Here is a 22,351-nt window from a genome sequence, read left to right as displayed (position 1 = left end):
ACTCTGAATACAAACACTGATGCTCTGACATTTTCCCTAAGCCTGAAGACACCAATCTTGACGATGCGATCAATAGAACTTGTTTAAGCGGCTCTGATGTTTTGGAGACTTTTCTGTTTAAATTTTTGTTTGTATATTATCTTCTGCAATTTTATTCACCAGCCAAATCAAAATGCGGGCAAGCGGTAAACCCACTCTAACGAAGAAAAAATAATAAAAACAACAAAAATTATATTTATTTTAAGTGGACCTCAACTCCAAAGCGTTTTGCCCAGGTACGACAGTGGGCTCATCAGTTAGATCTGTCAGTTTAGTTAGTTTTGAGCTGTGACTGCATTTTTTTTTGGATTTTTATGACTTTTTTGGAGTTTTTTTGCATTTTTCTCAAAACTGGAGGGTGACCGGGCAAAACGGACTTGAAATTCGGATTCAGAGGGTTTTGAGCTGTGACTGCATTTTTTTTTTGGATTTTTATGACTTTTTTGGAGTTTTTTTCTCAAAACTGAAAAGTGTTCGGTCAAAACGGAATTGAAATTCGAATTCAGCGGGTCCAAAAACATATAGAAAGATAGGTCTTGTTTCTGGTACATGCAACTTTTTTTTTTTGGTGTGCTGGCACTGTCGCGAAATGTCGCTTTCATCCCCGGCACACAAAAAAAAAAGTTCCATGTACCAGGAACCAGACCTATCTTTCTATATGTTTTTGGACCCGCTGAATTCGAATTTCAAGTCCGTTTTGACCGAACACCTTTCAGTTTTGAGAAAAAAACTCCAAAAAAGTCATTAAAATCCAAAAAAAAAATGCAGTCACAGCTCAAAACTGGAGGGTGACCGGGCCAAACGGACTTGAAATTCGGATTCAGCGTATCTAAAAACATATAGAAAGATAGGTCTGGGTCCTGGTACATGACATTTTTTTAATTTTGTGTGCCGGTGTTATCAAAAGAAAATTCGAAAAAAGAGTCAAGCCTCTTGAGGCTTCATGTAATAGCTGACTTTGGAGTTGAGGTCACTTGACACGGTGGTCTTAAAAACGCGGCAGGTTTTATAAAAATGGATCCCAAAAGTAATTATGCAGATTTGTTCGAAATGATCTCAGGATTCCAAACTTGTAAGTTTCAAAATCGTATCTGATCCCTTTTTTGAGTTACAGGCATTATACATATATATACATTTGACTTGCAATGGAAAAAAAAAAATTAAACAAAAAACAAAAGCACATTATAATGTCCTATACCTTTTTGGAAAGCTTAAATATACTATTTTAATTTGATGTTTATTTGAAGTTGATTGAGTAAATAGTTTTTGAGAAATTTAATTTTAAAGTTATTATTTTAGAAAAAAATATTTTTTTTTCTTTTAGTTTATTTTACTCTATTGTTTTTAATAAAGGTTAAAATTTTTTTTTTAAATTAAATTTCTCAAAAACTATTTACTCAATCAACTTCAAATAAACATAAAATTCAAGGAGTATATTTTAGCTTTCCAAAAAGGTATAGGACATTATAATGTGCTTTTGTTTTTTGTTTAATTTTTTTTTCCTTTGCAAGTCAAATGTATATATATGTATAATGCCTGTAACTCAAAAAAGGGATCAGGTACGATTTTGAAACTTACAAGTTTGGAATCCTGTTATCATTTCGAACAAATCTGCATCATTACTTTTGGGATCCATTTTTATAAAACCTGCCGCGTTTTCAAGACCACCGTGTTGAACTTTAAAATTGAATCCAGCATTGTACTTTCCCAAAACCTTTATGTTTAATGATAAAATCCATTAATGATTTTAACTTTATCTTAAACAAAACGGGCTATTATATCATGTCTACAGCCGGCGATTGTCCATTAGGCAACATAAGATATTTAATTTCTATCCTCTTCGAGTTGCATGTAAAAGTAATGAACGAATCCGGACTATGGTAACGACGAACATTTATGACACATCTTGAGTCTATTCATGCATACTACGTGGACTGCGAGTGTATAAAGAAGGCAAAATAGTTGGTTGGATTATATCATTAACATTACCATCCAATCCATATTAATGGCATCACGAAGATGAATTTAGGTACTCCTTAGATTTGAGCTTCTTTTGAATAAAAGGAATAAAATTGAATCGTTCTGTCTTTTTTTTGCATACATATCCACAGCATATTGATGAAAATATCACCGACACAGCAAAATCTGATTAAGTTCATTTCTGCGAACCATTAACCTGTACGTAAATGTTGAAAATTATTTGTTTTACTAACAAATTATTTTGAAAGTCTGTCTAAATAAATTTGTTTACAAATTAAGCTTAGTTAAAATTTTTAAAAAGCGAGAGTGTTTCTTTACTCGTACAAATTGACAGCTATGTAAAGATAGGAGAAAAGGTATTATTTTTTTTTACACAAACCATCTACATAATAATACCTTTCAAACAAAAAAAAATTTACCAAAATCGGACCAGCCAAACGCGAGTTTATCGGCCACACACACTTAACGAACTCTTTTTTATATATAAGATGTTTGTAAATATCTGGTTTATGTACCCGTTTAAGATGTCTGCGATGGCATCAGTTGTTGTTTTTCCACTTTTGAAGAATGAAATGAGTTTTGTCTAGGAGCAGCACCTGCGCCATATATTTATGAGTATCCTTACTTGTCATGTACAATTCCACTCTAAAAGCAGGAGTACAATACGTTTAAATTTGAAACATTCAGAGATTTCACATCTGAGAAAAAACATTGGAATGAAACTCCATACTGAAACTCTTTGTAAGAATCCAAGTTTTTATGAGAATGCCGCAGAGATTTAATATTTAAAATTTTGTCGTTATGGAAGTCATTCCATGAGAAACTGAAGCATAAATGTGTAAAATGCCCCAAAGAAGTATGCAGAAAGTCATTCTAAAATTTTAAAAAATGAAGCGAAGGGTCAGATATTGACCTTATGATAAAACATTGGTGACAGAAAACCAAGGTAGTAAAATGTTTTTTGGAGACCACCTTTCTCTGGCCATCAGGATAGAGCCTTCTAAGCGATTTTTGTTGTTATATTTATAGACCGAGAGCCGATAGCAAACACCTATTTTCCACACCCCTAAATGGTTAAGGCGGTAGGCGGTCCAACCAAAAATTTTTTTTTATTAAAATGATTTTTATGAGATGTGTGTCTTTGCAAATGCTGGGAGTGAGGTATTACCAAAATGTGAGTATGCAGTTTTAAAGCCTAATGCGTTCTTATAACGAATTCAAAAGTTAAAAAAAAAAACTAAACATATCGGCTCTATTCTTGGAGATTTTTGAATAAAAAAAAAAAAAAAAAAAAAAAAACAGAAAAGTCTCAAAAAACTGCTTAAATAGCTTATATTTTTAGTTCTATTGATCGCACCGTCAAGATTGATATCTTCAAGCTGAGGAAAAATGACAGAGCATAAGTTCTTATATTCCCGAAAACCATACAAGGCCGCGATTTAAACATGCCACACTTTTGAATTCGTTAATAGAACGCATAAGGCTATAAAACTGGATACTCACATTCGGTGTTGTACCTCCACTCCCAAAATCTGCTCTGGGCTCTTAGACTACATATATTGTTTTTGTGCTAAAGCAATACCAAAGATCACTTTCACATTCGCTTTCCCAGTTGTCAGTTGACACCAAAAGATTCTCAGACCTACCCGTAGCGTATACACAATTTCATAAAAATCGGTCCACTCGTTTCAGATATATATTAAAGATAAAGGCTGACACTATGATTTACACAAAAAAGGTTATATTGAAAAAAAGTGCTGATAAAAATTTAATAAATACCTTTTGTGTGAAAACAAGAGTTTCAGAAAAATTCAAGGACGTCCTGCACTTGGCTCATTCCTTCTTGCAGTTGTTTGACAACTTGAGCTGTTTCTATTAGTGTGGTAAATACATTTTTGTTAAAGATTAGGAGACCTAATAAATCGAAATATGCCAGAATTCACTTTTAATAGCAAAACAAAAACCATGGGCACATTTATATTAGGTACCTTTTAATTTTAATTTATCTTATAAGAAATTGAATTGAAAAATTTGAATTTTTGAAACAACGAGGAATAGAGCGAAAGAGTAATACAATGTTCATTTATATGTTTTTAACCACAGTTTAAACCTTAAAACCTAATGCGCAGATCGTGCTAAATTTTAGCTTTCCTAGTTTGAGGACACCTGGTTCCTGAAGAAAGGTGTCTACGCTTCCAGTATGTCAAGCTTGACGGTTGGAGACCAAAGATTTCTATTTGATTTAAGCTTAAGCGGTGTATAAAATAGATAAATAATGAAACGCAGGAAGGTACATATCTAAGTAAAATATTGTTCTAATTTTGTACTAAAATAAAATAAAAAAATTAAGAAAAACTTATAACCGAAAAAGCGTTAACCATTGAAGTATGTATTATGTTGCTATCCTGGAAGATTGGAACGGGAATACGTTCTCACAAAAGGAACCATCCCAAAATCGAGCAAACACACAGGCTACAAACTTTGTAAAGGGTAGTTATGGAGTCATATCACAAACACGTGAACTGGCTTCTAGGATTAACTGATTTTCTGGAACGGTTTTGTTTTCCGGTGAATGGAGCAAGTAAAATATTTCAAAATAACAAGTTGTTAAGGAAATTCCAATGTGCGAAAGAAAAATTCCTGTAGGTTACACTCACTATTCAGTTCCTGTTAGAAAGTACCTACATACATTCGTGTTCTTTATTCACTTGAAATTTTCTCGGGATTTAAAAAAAATTGATTTATGGTTTGAAGTTTGAAATTCGAAATTAAATAAATAGAAAAAACTAATTAATAAAAAAAAACTTGGAGAAGCTCTTGAAAAGAACAGGAATAGAATCAAAGAATGGCCTTTAACTTCAGCGCTAACCAGGTATTGATTGCAAGTTTTTTTTTTCATTTATTCACAATGCAGATACAGTCATTAAAATAATTTGCCTTCGGATTGTATACTTGGTTTCCATGGAGTTTGTGGATCATATGGATAAAGTGTTTGTTTACCTATAAAAGGAAAAATACCTGTTAGTTTTTTTCTGTTCATTTCCTTATGAATGACCTATAAAAAGAAAATGAAGTTGCATGACGAACTAAAAACTATTTCGCAAAATTTGACAATTTGTGACAAATTTGTATTATTTGAATTTATGAAAAAGCTACAAAGTTGGTAGGTACTAGGTACATAATATTATGTAAAGCTTTCACTTTTGAGTGACTATCGAAATGGATTCGGTTATCTATATTCAAATAATTTTATAACATACTGTTTAACCCGTTTATTCAAAGCCAATAGTAGGTACCCAATATTTGTTTTATAGTACATGATTCCGCTATACATTGATCTTCGCTCATCAAGCTATAAACATAAACAAAACGTGTAAGGTTCGTTCAGTATAAAAAGAAATGGAATTCAATTCTTATTTATTTATCTATTCACTAATTTAAGTATCTTAATACATTAACACTTTGTTTAAGTATCTTAATACATATCAATTTTGTTTATTTGGTTTCAGGAAATGATAGTGTTGTAGTGCCAAACTTTTTTTTGGTTCCATAAAAAACTGCAGTGTCACTTTTTCTTAGAATGGGCGCCGATACAAGCCGGCAGACTTACGTGTTTACTATAAATGGAACTCCTTGCTCTATTTGGGAAATCTAGGTACTATATAGATACAAAAAAAAGAAAAAAACATAAATTTCGTTAAAAAAAAAAATAAAACAAAATCTGAAATCAAATTGCCCTCCAAAACAATTCCAAATTAAGATGCATTTTTAGAAAAAAAAATTTCAAAATCGTTAAAGCCGTTTTTTAAAAAAAAACTAATTTTTTATAAATATTTTTTTGGAAAAAAGTTTTGAAATAAAATTTTGTAGAAATCACTAATCAACATCTAAAAACAAAATTTAAAAAAAAACAATGTCCCGTTTTCGAAAATTTGATTTTTCAAAAAAAAAAAAAAAATGCAAAAACTATTTTTTTTTCGAAGTTTTATTTTTGGCTTATATTAAATTATATAAATGCTTCTTCACAAAAAGTTTCGTTTAAATCGAATAAGCCGTTTCGGAGAATATCGGATTTGAAAAAAAAAACCGTTCTATGGCAGTACCGTTAATAATGATTTTCAAAAAAATGTTTCCTTTCAAGATAGACCTTGTCTTAAAACTTACATTTGAACTTTTTAACAAAATCTTTGGAGCCGTTTTTGAGCAATTACAACTTTACTAAAATCGATATATGACAAGTACCGTTATTTTTGGTCCAAAAAAATTAATTCCAAAAACCCCTCTGGAGAGTCTCCAAAAAATGCTGGTTACGAAGTTATAAGTCAATCGACCATCCGTTTAGGCTGTAGCTCCTATACAGACAGACAGACAGGCAGACAGACAGACGGGCTTCCGGGACCCACTTTTTTGGCATTCTCTACCATCGTAATATACATATGTAGATATCATGGAAAAATGTTATCTCAACTTTTTTTTGTACGAATGCATAACTTGATATCGTCGCAGTCGGTCCAAAGGAAAAAGTCAATAAGTATATTAGTACAGGAAAGATAGACTTTTTGGTGGAACGAAATATAGGACGGCTGAATTTTTCAAATCTGAAAGAGGGGTATTAGAAAAGCTCAAGTCCTGGTTTTCGGGACGCCACCCCCCTGGCGAAATCCGCCATTTTGAAAAACGCGAATCGCTCTATACCTCCAAAACTATGTGTCCTAGAGAAATAGTTATCAGGACAAAGTTCTTATAAATTTAATTATCCTTTTCTTTGTAGTACATTATTTTTCAGATCGGGCAATAGTTTTTAGGTTATGTTGTTTTAAATTTTATTTTTTCGTTTTTTTTAAAGATTTTATCATTAACGGTTATAGTAACATAATTTTTTAAACAGTAAAAGTTATAGACCATCAAATTTCCAATAGTTTGGTATATTTTTGAAAGTCATGCGATGTATGAGTCGAAAATTATTGATCTGAAAGCTATAGTCTAAGTACAGGAAAGTTAGTAAAAAAACACAGGCATTTTGTGGAACGAAATATAGGGAGGCTGATTTTTTCAAATCTGAAAGAAGGGTATTAGAAAAGCTTAAGTCCTGGTTCTTGGGAAGCCAACCCCATGGCGAAATCCACCATTTTAAAAAACGCGAATTGGTCTATATCTACCCACTTAACTATTGGCTTGACAGAATAAGTTACTTAACCAAAGTAATATAAATATCTTTTCTTTTGCATTCACTTTTGTTCTGCGTGGACAACACTTTTGAGGTTATGTTGTTTTATTTTTTCGTTTTTTTTTTTTAATTTTTCTCAGTCTCTATGATAAAACGTAATTTTTAGCATAATTTAAGTTGTAGAACATCAAATTTCCATTAATTTGGTATCCTTTTGAAGATTATATGACTTTTCAAACCAAAGATACGGAATAATATTTCAATATTTTCAAAAAATATATAATATAAGATGAAACTTAATATTAGCTGCGTTCCTTTGGAAATATTTATCTACTTTTTAGTACTTAAAGCTGCTTTGAGCTACTTTTTCAATATAGCAAAAGTAGTTCAAAGTAGTTTTAAGTACTAAAAAGTAGATAAATATTTCCAAAGGAACGCAGCTATTGTGATACACATATTTTGTTTTTAGTCAAACATCCAACTTTTGTGATACTAAAAAATTTTGTTTCTATCATAGAGACTGAGAAAAATTAAAAAAAAACAAAAAAATTTAAAATAAAACAACATAACCTTAAAAGTGTTGTCCTCGCTGAAAAACAGTGAATGCACAAGAAAAGATATTTATATTACCTACAACTTTAATTGAGTAGCTTATTCAGGCAAGTCAATAGTGTAGCAGATATAGACCAATTCACGATTTTCAAAATGGCGGATTTATTAATGCGGTTGGCATCCCGAGAACCAGGATTTAGCTTTTCTAATACCCTTCTTTCAGATTTGAAAAAATCAGCCTCCCAATATTTCGTTCCACAAAATGCCTGTTTTTTTTTACTAACTTTCCTGTACTTAGACTATAGTTTTCAGATCAATAACTTTCGACTCATACATCGCATGACTTTAAAAAATATACCAAATTATTGGAAATTTGATGGTCCATAACTTTTAATTTTTAAAAAACTATGTAACTAACACTAATCTTAAAAAAACCGAAAAAACATAAATTAAAACAACATAACCTCAAAACTTTTGCCCGCTTAGAAAAATAATGTACTACAAAGAAAAAGATAATTAAATTTTCAAGAACTTTGGTCTGACAACCATTTCTATAGGACACATAGTTTTGGAGATATAGAGCGATTCGCGTTTTTCAAAATGGCGGATTTCGCCAGGGGGGTGGCGTCCCGAAAACCAGGACTTAAGCTTTTCTAATACCCTTCTTTCAGATTTGAAAAATTCAGCCGTCCTATATTTCGTTCCACAATATGCCTGTTTTTTTACTAACTTTCCTGTACTATATACGATTTCAATAGAAGTTAAGGGCCCAACCCGTAGAATCCGTTGCGTCCGTTCCGTCGAAGTTTTCAACTGACACACAGTGTGTCGTCCCCTTATGATAAATCACTTTTTTTTTTGTTAAAAATTAATATTTTTGCTATTAAAATATAATTTAGAAGTGTCAACTCATATGAAAACATATTTATCTTACAAAATAACCCAGGTTATGTATTCAAAATAAGCTCCGAAACATGAGTACCTCGGAAATTGAAAATATTTTGAGGAATTTATGGGAATCTTTGAGAGTATATATTTCACGTTTGGTAATTGTTTGAAAAATTTTGTTAATGTTATTTTGTTTATTTGAGTGTTGTTGTAAAACGTATAACAAAAAAAAATTAAATTTATAAAATTATATATGAGTTATTAAAATTTCTTTGATAAATGGCCAAAAAAAAAAAATTTAATTTTTAAACTTAATTTAAAAAAATACTTATTAAATCATATCGATAATTTTTTTATATTATTTTGCCATAGGCTTATACTTAATATTGGCAAAGTTTGGTCTGCTTCTGTTTGCGATTACCAGAGATATTCACATTTATGTGCTACGAGTCAAGTACTCAAAATAATTCATTTTTTGAGAAACATCTTCAAGGGGATCACAAAAATGAAAAAATCGATGTTTTTAATAATTTTTAGCCATACACAAGTAACAAAAAGCTGTTTATGTAATTAAAAATATTTTAAATATTGTTTTCAACAAGAAAAAAATTATATTTTTCTGCATACTAGATTTTTAATATAATTACTTGACCCGGCCACGCTCTACTGTGTATTATAGCGTATTTACCAACCTCGCCGATATAAGTATTTACGAAAATGCTAATAAAACGTTATTTCAAAATTTGAAAGCGATTGACAAAAAACTATTCGAGATTTGCTATGAAACGCAAATAAACATACGATTTTTTTGTATAAAGAAGATAAACAAAACAAGTTGACTTCAACTTAAGATTTCTCAAAGTAGAAAAAAGATATTGAAAAGATTTAAACGGGCTTTAAAAGAAAACATTTAGTTCTTTTAGAAACTGTCACAAATTTATTTAAAATAAATCACCACGTTCAAGAACATAACCCCAAAAACTGTTAAAAAACGACATTTCAGATTTTTTAACGGGAATATTTCAAAAACGTGATATGATAGAATTTTTCTGAGTTCGGATTCGAGATCAGCACACCAAAAACCTTACGAAAAGTATATTTTTGTTTATATATAAAAAAAAAATTAATTTTGCTCACAAGTGGCTTCTTCAATAAATGATAATTTCATAAATTATACTAAAAAAAAAAGTAATAGGTTGTTTAATTTGTTAACTTGTAATTTTTTTTCTATTCCTGCCATAAAAACACAAAAAAAGATATTAAAACTCCAAAAACTTAGCTGCAAGTATTTATGATAAACTTTTGTATGGGCTCGACACACTGTGTGACAGCTCGATAAAATACACACGTTCTTATGGGAAGCGACCCATAAGCGACGGATCGGACGGAGACGGATGGATTTGACGGAAGAAGTAGCCCAACTTTCTACTTTTTCATCCGTCGTATCCTTTGACATTGGTTGTCAACAATAGACCAGTTCGATTTTCTGTTCCTGAGTGCACGCCGGGGAATTTCAGAATTAAGAACTGTGTTCTTTTCTTCTCCGATTTTATGAATTGTGAACTTTAATTGTTTATTTGTGAAGAAAATGTAATAAAAGTAACATTTAATGATATATCTAATCAATTATATCAATTAAATACTCAAATTCTGTTGTAGAGTTCAATGTACTATGCCAAAGTCATACCTACAACTCATAATTTGTTATAAAAAATTGTTTTGTATTCTGAAAGGTTCTGAAAGGGTACAAAACTTGAATAATATGGAAAAATTACCTCATAAAAAAGTCGGATTTCTTAAGAAAAAAAAATTTATCTCGGTTATTTTTGAAATATTCCCAACAATGTTCTACCATTTTGAAAAGAGAATTGAACACACCAACTTTTAAGGCAACTTGCCGAAACATTGTGGTGCATTTTTTTTACACTACGGATCATTGGATTAGTATATCAAGTTATGCATTCGTAAAAAAAAAAAAGTTGAGATAACATTTTTTCATGACATTACGATGATAGAGAATGCCAAAAAAGTGGGTCCCGGAAGTCCGTCTGTCAGTCTGTCAGTGTGTCAGTGTGTCAGTGTGTCAGTGTGTCAGTGTGTCAGTCTGTCAGTCTGTCAGTCTGTCAGTCTGTCAGTCTGTCAGTCTGTCAGTCTGTCAGTCTGTCAGTCTGTCAGTCTGTCAGTCTGTCAGTGTGTCAGTCTGTCAGTCTGTCAGTCTGTCAGTCTGTCAGTCTGTCAGTCTGTCAGTCTGTCAGTCTGTCAGTCTGTCAGTTTGTCAGTCTGTCAGTCTGTCAGTCTGTCAGTCTGTCAGTCTGTCTGTCTGTAAACGAAGCTTAAACGGATAGACCGATTGATGTCAAACTTGGTATGTAGCGTTATTTGGCGGCTCTCCAGAGGATTTTTTGGAATTAATTTTTTTGGACCAAAAATAACGGTAGGTACTTGTCAGGGATGGAAAATGACATTTTTTAATTGTACTGAAAATTTGATTTTTATTGTACTGAAATGGGTGCAATTGTATTGAGATATATTCTTCATACGAGAAATTAATTTAAAATTTAATCAAAATGTTATATTTGCAAAAACTCTTAAGTTTTCTACATACATTTCGTTATTTTCTGCGTAAGCGTAAGAGAATTTTTATTTTATTTCGGTAAAAAATATATATGGGAAAAAGTTATTCACAGAAGACTACAAGAAGTAGGTACATATTAAAAAAAATTAAAAAAAAATGCAAATATGTGGGGACCCAAAAATAAAAGTGCAATTTTGGTTTTAAGATTACAATATTTGTACTATTAATGTCGAAAAAATAGAACAGTTTCATCAGTTTTATAAATATAAATATAATAAACAAATTGTAACATTTATTTTGGTTAAAAAAATCTGAAATCAAAATAAACATAAAAATAGATCTGTCGTTTGTTATTACTTTCGATTTCCTCGATTCTTTAAATCTTAGATTGCAAAAGAGACAGATTCAAAATTGTATCGAATTCAGACAAATTGTATTTTTGTACTCGAACAAACTCATTTGTATCGAATTCGATACAATTGTATCGACTTTTCCATGCCTAGTACTTGTCATATACCGATTTTAGTAAAATTGAAATATCTCGAAAACGGCTCCAACGATTTTGTTTAAAAAAATTCAAATGTTAGTTTTAAGACAAGGTCTATCTTGTGATGAAAAATTTTTTTTTTTAAATCATTAGTAACGTACCTGCCATAGAATGTTTTTTTTTTTTCAAATCCGATAATCTCCGAAATTGCTTATTTGATTTCAACGAAACTTTTTGTAATGAAGCACTTATATAACTCAAATATAAGCAAAAAAAAAAAAAATCGAAAAAAATAATTTTTGGATTTAAAAAAATTTTTTTTTTTGAAAAATAAAATTTTCGAAAAGGGACATTGTATTTTTTTGAAATTTTGTTTTTAGATGTTGATTAGTGATTTCTACAAAATGGCATACTAATTTTATTTTAAAACTTTTTTTCCAAAAAGTTATTTATAAAAAATTAGTTTTTTAAAAAACGGCTCTAACGATTTTGAAAATTTTAAACATTTTTTTTTAAATGCATCTTTATACAGGGTGTCCCAAAAGTAATGGATCAAACGAAATATGCTGATAGGAGAACTTAAGGGCTCTCAGAATTTGGTAACTTGTTCATCCCAAATCCTTACGGTTTTCGATTTAATGCAATTCTTGTGAAATTTCGAAAAATCCCTACTTTGCAACAGTATTTTGCTTCCTGCGCCCATTATTGATTTTTGTTTTTTAAAATTCTTTTACAAAAACATTGGCAAATAATTAGGAACAATTAATTAATCAAAATGTTTTGTATCCCATACACCATTTTGCTGCAAATTAACTAACAGTTTCAAGTTTTATAAAAAATCAATTTTTAACTTTTATTTGAGATCAACACCGCAAAAAAAATTTGTACGGTGTGAGAATGGTTTATTATTTTAATATTACAATTTGAATTCAACAAAACAGGGTTTTTCAGAGCAAAAATACAAACAAAAATAGAGGCTTTTGTTCAAAGAAAAATAAACAAATAACAGTTCGAGAAAATGTGTTTATTTTTGGTTGTTTTTTGTTCTGAAAACCCCTGTTTTGTTGAATTCAAATTGTAATATTATGCGATATAACTGCAGCTTTGGGAACTTTTATACATTTTTGAAAACTAGAATAACAGGGCAACTTTTTAAAATAATAAACCATTCTCACACCGTACAAATTTTTTTTGCGGTGTTGATCTCAAATAAAAGTTAAAAATTGATTTTTTATAAAACTTGAAACTGTTAGTTAATTTGCAGCAAAATGGTGTATGGGATACAAAACATTTTGATTAATTAATTGTTCCTAATTATTTGCCAATGTTTTTGTAAAAGAATTTTAAAAAACAAAAATCAATAATGGGCGCAGGAAGCAAAATACTGTTGCAAAGTAGGGATTTTTCGAAATTTCACAAGAATTGCATTAAATCGAAAACCGTAAGGATTTGGGATGAACAAGTTACCAAATTCTGAGAGCCCTTAAGTTCTCCTATCAGCATATTTCGTTTGATCCATTACTTTTGGGACACCCTGTATATTTATCAAAACTGCATACTCGTTTTGGAGGGCAATTTGATTTCGGATTTTATTTTATTTTTTTTTTTAACGAATTTTATTTTTTTTTTAAACGAATTTTATTTTTTGACCTATATAATAGGTACATACCTACATTTTCCAAATTTCTATATAAAAAGTCTTAAAAATTTGAGCAACTTGAACTCTAAGAGAAAGTTCGTGCGACCCAGTCGTGCATTTTATTTTTGACAAGAAATAGAAGAATGTGTGTAAAAAAAAGGAAATTATTTGGCTAAACATCGAAAACTAGAAATCAATTTTACTCTCGCAACGCACTCGTCTCGCAATATTGTAAACCAGGCATTAATGTATTAAGATACTTAAATTATTGAATAGTTATGTAAATAAATGAGAGTGAAAAACATACACCTAGGGCAAATTTTTCAATAGCCAGATAAACCTCAGTAAGTGCTTATTCATAATAATTTCTATTTTTTTATATTGACTTTATTCGTTTGAGAGTCTAACTGATGATTGAAAAATCTGGGCTTAGTATATTAATTTGTTCCATTGTTTTTAATATTTAAAGAATTCCAGCTGTTGTGTTGTCTGAGAATATCTTCAAATAAGATGTAACGGGCGTGAATTTCACACCCGTTACCTGGGCCCCAATATATGTATTTATTTTTTTCAGAAGCCAAAAAATGGTACGGGGCTCCAGTTATTTTGCTGCTTGTCACACTTATTTATCGGGGAATCATGTCATAAATTAAGTAGCTAATGTAACATAAGATCTGTTTGTCTCCTTATTTATTTATAATAACAAGATTCTTTGGCTATATGAAGCTGGCACCACCAAATTCTAATTTTTTTTTCAAACCTACCTGATTCAATTGCCCAAGGTTAGTCCAAGATTTCGTAAGCCCACCCTTAGTTCTAAAATTATTTTTTCACCTCAAAAAATATTTTTTTTATTCAGTGTAAAAATTGTTGGTTTTGCACTGTGGTTCGTGTGCCAAACGGATAGCCCAACTTTTTTGTCTTTATTCCACTATTTTTTCAAAAGGTACAACAAAAAACTTTTTTCCATATCAGAAACCGAAAAATTGTGATTTTTTTCCTGTGAAAAAAAATCTTAACATTAATTTTATATGGACTACATTCAATCAAGTACAAATTCTAAGTCAAATAAATAACATTTGAGGTGGAGTGCAATATAAAAGGTCGCACTGTGGTGTATGCGTACTTTTTTTTGTCAATAAAAACTATTTCTTCTATAATTTTAAAACTCAGCGTAGGATAGCGAAAATAAAAGTTGGGCTATTCTGTGCTAACCTTGGGCAAACAAACCACGGTTTTAAACTAACGATTTTTTCACAGGAAATTTAACAAATTTTTCGGTTTCTGATATGAAAAAAAGTTTTTTGTTGTATCTTTTGAAAAAATAGTGGAATAAAAAAATAAAAGTTGGGCTATCCTGGGCTAACGTCTACGCAAGAAATCCGATTTGTGCATTAGATAAACCCTCTGCAGGAAGACCTCCGTAAGGACATTTTTAGCTGTTTGTGCCAAGCTATTAACTTGTGGATTGCCTGTGAAGAAAAGTCCTATGCAATTTCAGTAAAATGCGCCAAAATGATTTGTATAAGACCTGTCCTTATTCTAATGCAAGCCAAATAGCTTGCATTGACCCTTATGACCCTTACTCATCTGTTTTACGAATACCTGCAGTTGTGTTCCCAAAAAAATCTATAGATGCATCAATATTTTTTAATTAGTTATATTACTTAAATGCAAACAAATGAATATTAACACTGTATATCATTTAAAAACTAGAGTAGAACAACAAAAATAATTCGATTTCTTATTCTATCAAATCACATCATTTAAATCAATATAACGTCTCTTTTGTAACCCTCGCGAAAAATCCAGTTGCCAATTAAAAGAAGATAAAATCAAATCACGGTTCGCCGAAAAAAAAACTAACAAAATTTCGTAAAATAACTAAATATAGAATTCTTGACATGCAATATCTCCAGGTAACGAAGTATTTGTTTGTTTTTCTTAAATCTCAAGAAATAAAAATAAGTAGTTCCCTTCCCTATACGTACCTATGTATACATAAGTATTTATTTTTATAAGTACATTTTGTGTACCCGAAAAAGAATTCAGTTTATAAGCAACTTTTCGCTAAAAAGGATTCAAACATAAGTTTCGCACAGTTATTTAAGTGAAGCAGATTCTCCATTCAATTAAGACAATCGAAAAGCCATCTGCTGGAAGGTTCTAAACGTACATATATTGATAGCAATTGAATTGTCTTTGTTGTATTCAACTATTGTGGAGATCAGAAGCGTGAAATTACTTTAATCGACAAATAGACAAGTGTTTTTCCATTTCTGTTCGCTTTTCTGTTCCAAGTCAAGTCCGCTTAAAAGGACTGACTATTCTAACAAACATAAGATTAATTGTGTATGGTCTGGCACCCTTAAAAAACAAAGTTCTACACGTGTCCTTTAATAAGGTGGAAGGGAGTGATAGCAACTTTTTGACTGAATAATCCCTTGGACGTGATAAATTATTCCCCGGAGGGTTGATTCAGGGAAATAGATACTTTTAGCTGGCGCATCATTTTGTTGCTAACTAATTTTCAGAATTGCACTACTAGCTCATCGGAAGTGTGAAAATGTAATTGGGTTTAAAATCAATTTGATTGGAGAGCTGCTTTTTTGATGCTGTTGAGAGTTGTATAAAAACTGATACCTTCGTTCTCTGATAACCAGCATGTAATTGCCGTGTAAATTTAATTATGTAACGATGTGATAATATGACTGGAACTATGGGGTTGGGAAAAGGCTTTGATCGCGTGTCAGGGAGTGGTTTCGGTATGGAAGTGGTAAACGTGTCGGGGTGTTTGGTCCATTGTGGGTTATTTTGAATATGAGTGATGAGTTTATTGTGCGGGTGTTGACTGCGGCTGCGGCTGCGACTGTGGTTGTTATCTATAATTTAAATATCAACTGAAATTATTACATATTCAAAAAAGCGTGAGACTAAAGAAAACTGTAAGGTTCTTTAAAATATTATAAATAAAAATGAGGACGTGAAAACTTCGCGTCGCCCGCCAGTCTAATTAGATATTCTGTGTGAGAAAGATTCACAACCCATGTAACCCTTCTCTTTCCTTGAAGGGAACATGTGACTTTTTTTGTTAGATTCCCACAAAAGTAAGTAAAATGAATAAAAACTGGCAATAACACTGGTCGGCAAAAATAAAAAAAAAGTCGGGAGAAAGAACTTTGTAAGGTGATTGTAACTGACTTTAGTGTGCTGAATTCAAAATTGTTTACAGTTTTCTTCTATCACGTCCAGTTTTTTAGCTATACTCATCTCAATTTTCACTATTAAGTCTCAAAAACTTATTTTCAATGAAGTTCTTTTTCATGTTTAATCAGAAGTAGCAAACTGGATTTTGGATCAAAAAAACCATTCATTACGATATGCACGAAGGTTTTGAGATATCATAAATTTCTTTTGTAATATCTTTGAGAAAAAAATTAATTTTGAAAAAAATGTAAATATATTAAGGACGATAAAATATTGCGTTTTAAAATTGCATAAGAAGATTTGCAAACAAATATTTTACGGTGATGTAATTTGACGTCAAATATACCCAAAAAAACGCGTTTTTGACCTGTTAATATTCAAGTATTTCGAAAACGTGACGTGCCAGTGAAATTTTGATTTCGGATTCGGACTTTTAGAATACAAAAATCCTTTAGAAAAGTATGGTTTGGTCCTAGCTCTATTTTCGTTGCCGACCAGTGTAATAAAAGAACAAAACTTGAGTGAATGTTTCGAAAAATTAACGGAAACAAAAGACGACATTTCGAGTTTTAGATATCAAGTCTCACTGTAGCAATTTATAAATTTTTCCAACTTTAGTCATTCATTAAACTATAGTTATGATATGATATGATATGAAAATACCTATGTAGTTTGGAAATTTCTCAGTTATCTGACTGTACTGTTCCTAATTTTATTTTTAAATTGTTTTCAAAAATACCCAGCTGGGGGTCAATTCCCGATCTGTGAAAATGTGAAGTGATAAGTTTTATCACGTTTTCATAAAAAATTCGATTCTTGATTTGTGAAAGAAATAAAACAAATGTCTAAATCTTTTCACATGATAAATTATTTATCACAACCCAATATTCTTGTGAAAAAATAATAAACAAATCATAAACACAATTAAAAATAATAAACAATCCCAACTGCACCCGGATTCGAACCAAGGCCAGTAGAGTAAAAGGCAACCGCCTTACTCACTACGCTAATTCGAATTTGTTTATTATGAAAACTTTTGTTCATATAAGCTATTATACTCAAAAATGAAAGTTTTTTTCACTTAGTACTTTTTAGTACACATCTTATCACATTGAGTTTGAGGGTTGCCTGTGAAGTGATAAAATGAAAAAACGCTGTGAAAATTGAAATGATATTATTTGTATCACTTCACAGTTTCACAGATCGGGAATTGACCCCCTGGACAGAATTAACGGAATTCTGACAGAAAGTGTTGTTTTTATGTCAATTTATAGTTTGATCAATTTGCGCATCGGCGTTGCATACGAAAACTCGATGGCCTAGTGCCTGTCTATATAGGTCTAAAAATGGGTTTGGGTTATTTGTTCTCTCGATTTCTATTTATCCTACATAAAAGTTGTGTATACAAGAAACGTAGGCAATAAAATTTCGCGTATTTTATTTTAAGAACATTTTTTCGATATTCTGAATATTAAAAAAGTTACAAGCCAAAAAAGTAAAAAAAACCGAAAAAATGACTATTTTAAAGTTTTGAGCACTTTTTATCAAAATTATGAAAAAACGTTCCGAGAAAAGATTATTCACCTTAAAATTCTCTATGTAGGAGAACTTTTATGTAGGATAAATAGAAATCGAGATATTCAACAAAAACTAATATCCAAGATGGCGGCCGAAAGGTGAATTTCGCGAGTGCGAAAAATCAGGGTAATGATATTCAGCCAATGCTCTATCGAATGAGAAAACAAAATTGGGGTTGGTATAAACTGCAGGGTCAAATTATAAATGCACTGGACTATAGTAGCAGTGTTTAATTGGGTCTCTTGAAGATAGTCCAAAACACTTCTTATACTACAGGAAAAAGTGCTATTATTCATTAAAATAATAGGTTTGGGTAACCCACGCACATAATGGTAAATAAATGGTTAATATCTTTCATCTACCACCGATAAATCTATGCGTCCTTACAAAAATTAAGCATCCTACTCATTTTATAGAGTTATCCGTACACAACAAATACTCTTCATTCTACAGAGAGATAATTGAAATTCTTGTGCAACTAAAAGTTACGGTACCTCTCACATACGACATACCCATTTTTTGTTTAAGTTTAACTTACCAAAAGTGCCTTTTACAAAAGTTTTTTTTTCAAAAACATTATAAGCAGAGTTCCATTAGGTTATTTTGAAGTACATACTTTGAATAACTTCGAACAACTTTAACCACAGAGTCACAGCAGTTTCCAGTATTTCTTGATTTTAGAGAAGGTTTCAAATAGTTGCTGTCAAAAACCATCGTTGGGAGCCTAATGGCTGCTAATACTTTCAATTCTTGTATACAAACAAGTTGTCCATTTTTTCTTTTCAAAAACTCGTTCCTATTTTTGAACATGTTGTTTGTGTATTGACTCTAATGGAAACTACAATTTTCCGAAATCAAGAGTGAATTTGATCTACACTACGATCACGGTATCAGCTACTTTCACAAAAAAAATTGTTGAAAAGCTTTTAAGACCATAAAATAAGTTCAATTTTCGTATTTTGGAAATACATATGTATTTAAGAATTTCAAAAATCTAACTGATGGTTCGTCTAATCGTACACAATTCTTGAAGTCTCTTTTGTAAAATTATTAATTAATAAATTAAATACCACCTTTCCGTGAATCAGAGTAGGTATTTAACTACGTTCTTTTTTTCATTTATTTGTTAAAAAGACAGATGCTGAAACCTCCTCTAAAACAAAACATAACTAAAATAAAATAAACTGATTTAAAGAGTTCAATCCATATGCCAAATCTGTCAAGGCACTTGCTTTTTCTGGTTTTATCGATGATAAATGATATTTGGCTTAGCTATGATTTACTTGTTTAGAAAATACTATGTGGCTTCCATAGTGTGTCTCCTTCTATTTGCGTTAAATAATTTCTAAAAAAGTAAACAACATCTTTGAAGGATTATGTTAAATGCATTTTTACACATGTCACCCCGCATCAAAGCAAATAATACACACACAGGCAATCATGAAAATTACACTGTAATAGGCAGGTTTTGGTGAAAATTTAAGGGTGTTTTGTTTAGTCATAGGAAGGTCGAGGGTAGATTCAATTAGGGTTGTACCGGTAATTTTTTATGGGGATTATAAAGGGATCAAAACGATTGCAAGCAAGTGCAATATAATTTATTGTCTTTTTATTAATCATTTTTTTCCCTGAATGTTTACATTGTTTGCAGATATATTTTGTAAGTTTATATTTCATTTTTAGTTCGAAAACTCGTTTAAAGCACAACGGCTGTGTAACTGGGAAGTACCCAAATGGTATCCTCCACGCCCACGTCAGCGCAAATGTTCAACAAAAATAATAGCCAACGATCGGGGTCATTTGTTGCCTAACGTTAAAAGGTGGTTTTCACGTTTTGTCATTGTTTATTTTCAAAACTTGTATTATGAAAAATAATTCTTTTATGTGTTTTAAGATCTGATGATAATCCTTGGGGATATTTTAAGGGCACTCACGAACTTCCACGTAAAATCTCTCGAGCAAAAGCAGAAGAAATTAACCGAAAGTTAACAGGCAAAGATAAATGGAAGCAATTATTTGAAAACAATAAGACAATCGAATGCAAGGAAGAGGAAAACTTTGAAAGAAGTGAATACAAACAAAAGAAGCTAGAGAAATCAAAAGTGAGTCAAAAGTATTTATAATTTAAATCAAAATACCAAATATTTATTTAATTTAGTAAATCACTGATCCTTCAATCATTTCGGAATCCAACAAACTCTCCCATGCCCTTTCGATACTTTCCGTAGCACTGTTATAGATTTGGTTATTGCACTTTCATGAATACGAGTTCATAATAAAAATAAATAACTAAACTGTACTTTCTATCTTGTATAGTCTTTAGATTCGGAATACGTTCCAGGAGACTTAACACCTTATGAACAACAACATATCTCGAAAGATCTTCTTTTACAGCAAAATAAAGAGCGAGGCAATAATAATCTCGAACCTCAACCAGAAACGAATGACTATAATTTAGAAAGATTTGAGAACGACAATCAATTTCTGAACAGAACTGGTTACAGCCAATCAGCTTTTCCAATTATAAACAACACTACTACTAACGAAGAGGTCGAGGATAATTTTGAAAAAATGCATCTATCTGTAAATAGAGGCATTACAGAAAAACCACATGAACGTTCCCCTTCACCGGTCATACCGGCTTATACAAACTTTCAGATGGCTCGAAAAATGCATCAGGATAATTTAGACCATCAACCGTTACCTGACTGTGTGGCTGATAAAGTATTTAGAAAGTTACAAGCTGAGGGAATCCCACACCCCGGCTTAGCCTTGAACATTAATCCGATTGCTACGGGTGTAGGGGTCAAGACCTACAATGCTGGTCCAACGCATTGTACAAAAATGAAAATTTTTCGCCCGAAAACCTGTGGAGTTGTTCCAAAGGTATACAATGATGTGGCTTCTAATCATCGCCCATTTTCATCCATCGATGCAAAAAAAATGGGTTCAATGGATTTGGCTATTTGTTGGGATTATAGACCAGATAATCCCGCAGATGAACCTAAACTTGCTCGGCACATAGATGGATCAAATGACTCGGCTGGTCCAGCTGTATTTACTTTTGTTAAGACTCCACGAACACCCGAAAAAGTTCAAACTGGACGGTCAGCTGGTGTCTTCACAAGTACTTTTGGAGAACCCGGATTTTTCGATAAAGATATAATGAGACGCAAAACAGACTTTGCTCAAGCCGCTCGTTCGGAACCAGTGAAATGTACCTGTGGAACATCTGCTATGGAATATAAAAATGGTAAAAGCTCGAGAGCCAAAAGTGTATCGCGTAGCGGAAGTTCAATAGCCAAGAATGATTTCGATCATAAACGATATCAAAGTTCTCCAAATCTTTCAATATTTAAAGTGAGTGACTACCTTAAGGAAAATGAGAAACCGTTGCGAGAACATTCATGTCGAAAATATGGAACAAAGAAAAATGATGAACCACAACCGGGATTCTTTAGAAGAACAGCCAGAATGTGTCACAAGATTGCACCACAATCATATGCAGATAATAATGAAAAACAAGAATACAAATCAGCTTTTCGAGCTGGTATACCGAAATTCAACGCCGCAGGGACAGTGGTAAGCTCGGATAGTGGTTGTAGCTCAATGTCGAGTGGATCTTGTTCAACAACTAATAAAGTTCTTGTTGTTCCGAGGCCTCGAAACCCGTACAATAAGAAAAATTATGATATAGAGACATTAGTTCCACCATTTACAAGCTTTAAAGGTGGCGCAGGACAAGGGGGCTACCCAGAGCATTGGAGACTAGCAAGTGTATATCAACATGCGTATAAACCAATTGAACAGCGCAAGAGACCGCTTCTTCAAACAGTCTATAAATAACTTATTTGTAGCAAGTTTCTTTTTATTATAACTTCTAAAAACTCAAACATCAAAATAGTTTTTTTTTATGATACTACATAAATAAAAGTTCACATTAATACATACATACATGATACATGCCTACACGGAATTTTAATTTAGTTTTTATAAAATATTTCTCGAAATTATTTATCTAAGTTCAAAATTACATGCTTCCAAAATACAGAAAAGTGCTTTTTTGTAAAACAACTGCAGTTGTGCATGACCAGGATTTAGCCAGTGAAAATTCTATATGAATCATGAATATAAGTAAGTAGGTATTTCATAGAGCCATTAAGATGGTCTTTCACGTTTGGACCATTACTTTAAGAACACCCTGTATTGGTTCTTTAAACTACAACAGCCAACCAAAAA

The 22,351-nt window shown here is 31.5% G+C and overlaps 1 protein-coding gene across 1 annotated transcript; it reads left to right on the top strand.

The window, feature by feature from the left end:
- The first annotated feature begins 4,708 nt into the window (after positions 1 to 4,708).
- LOC129918220 (uncharacterized) lies at positions 4,709 to 22,067 on the top strand. The gene is made up of 4 exons (XM_055998623.1): positions 4,709 to 4,891; positions 19,796 to 19,932; positions 20,007 to 20,214; positions 20,429 to 22,067. Exons 1-4 carry the CDS (start codon positions 4,865 to 4,867, stop codon positions 21,956 to 21,958), a joined length of 1,902 nt encoding a protein of 633 aa, XP_055854598.1. The 5' UTR covers positions 4,709 to 4,864; the 3' UTR covers positions 21,959 to 22,067.
- The last annotated feature ends 284 nt before the right edge of the window (positions 22,068 to 22,351 follow it).

The sequence above is a fragment of the Episyrphus balteatus genome, chromosome 4 (assembly GCF_945859705.1).
Source record: "Episyrphus balteatus chromosome 4, idEpiBalt1.1, whole genome shotgun sequence".
NCBI lineage: Eukaryota > Metazoa > Arthropoda > Insecta > Diptera > Syrphidae > Episyrphus > Episyrphus balteatus.
Note: the sequence above shows the minus strand (reverse complement) of the source record. Positions and strands in the feature narration are given on the sequence as shown.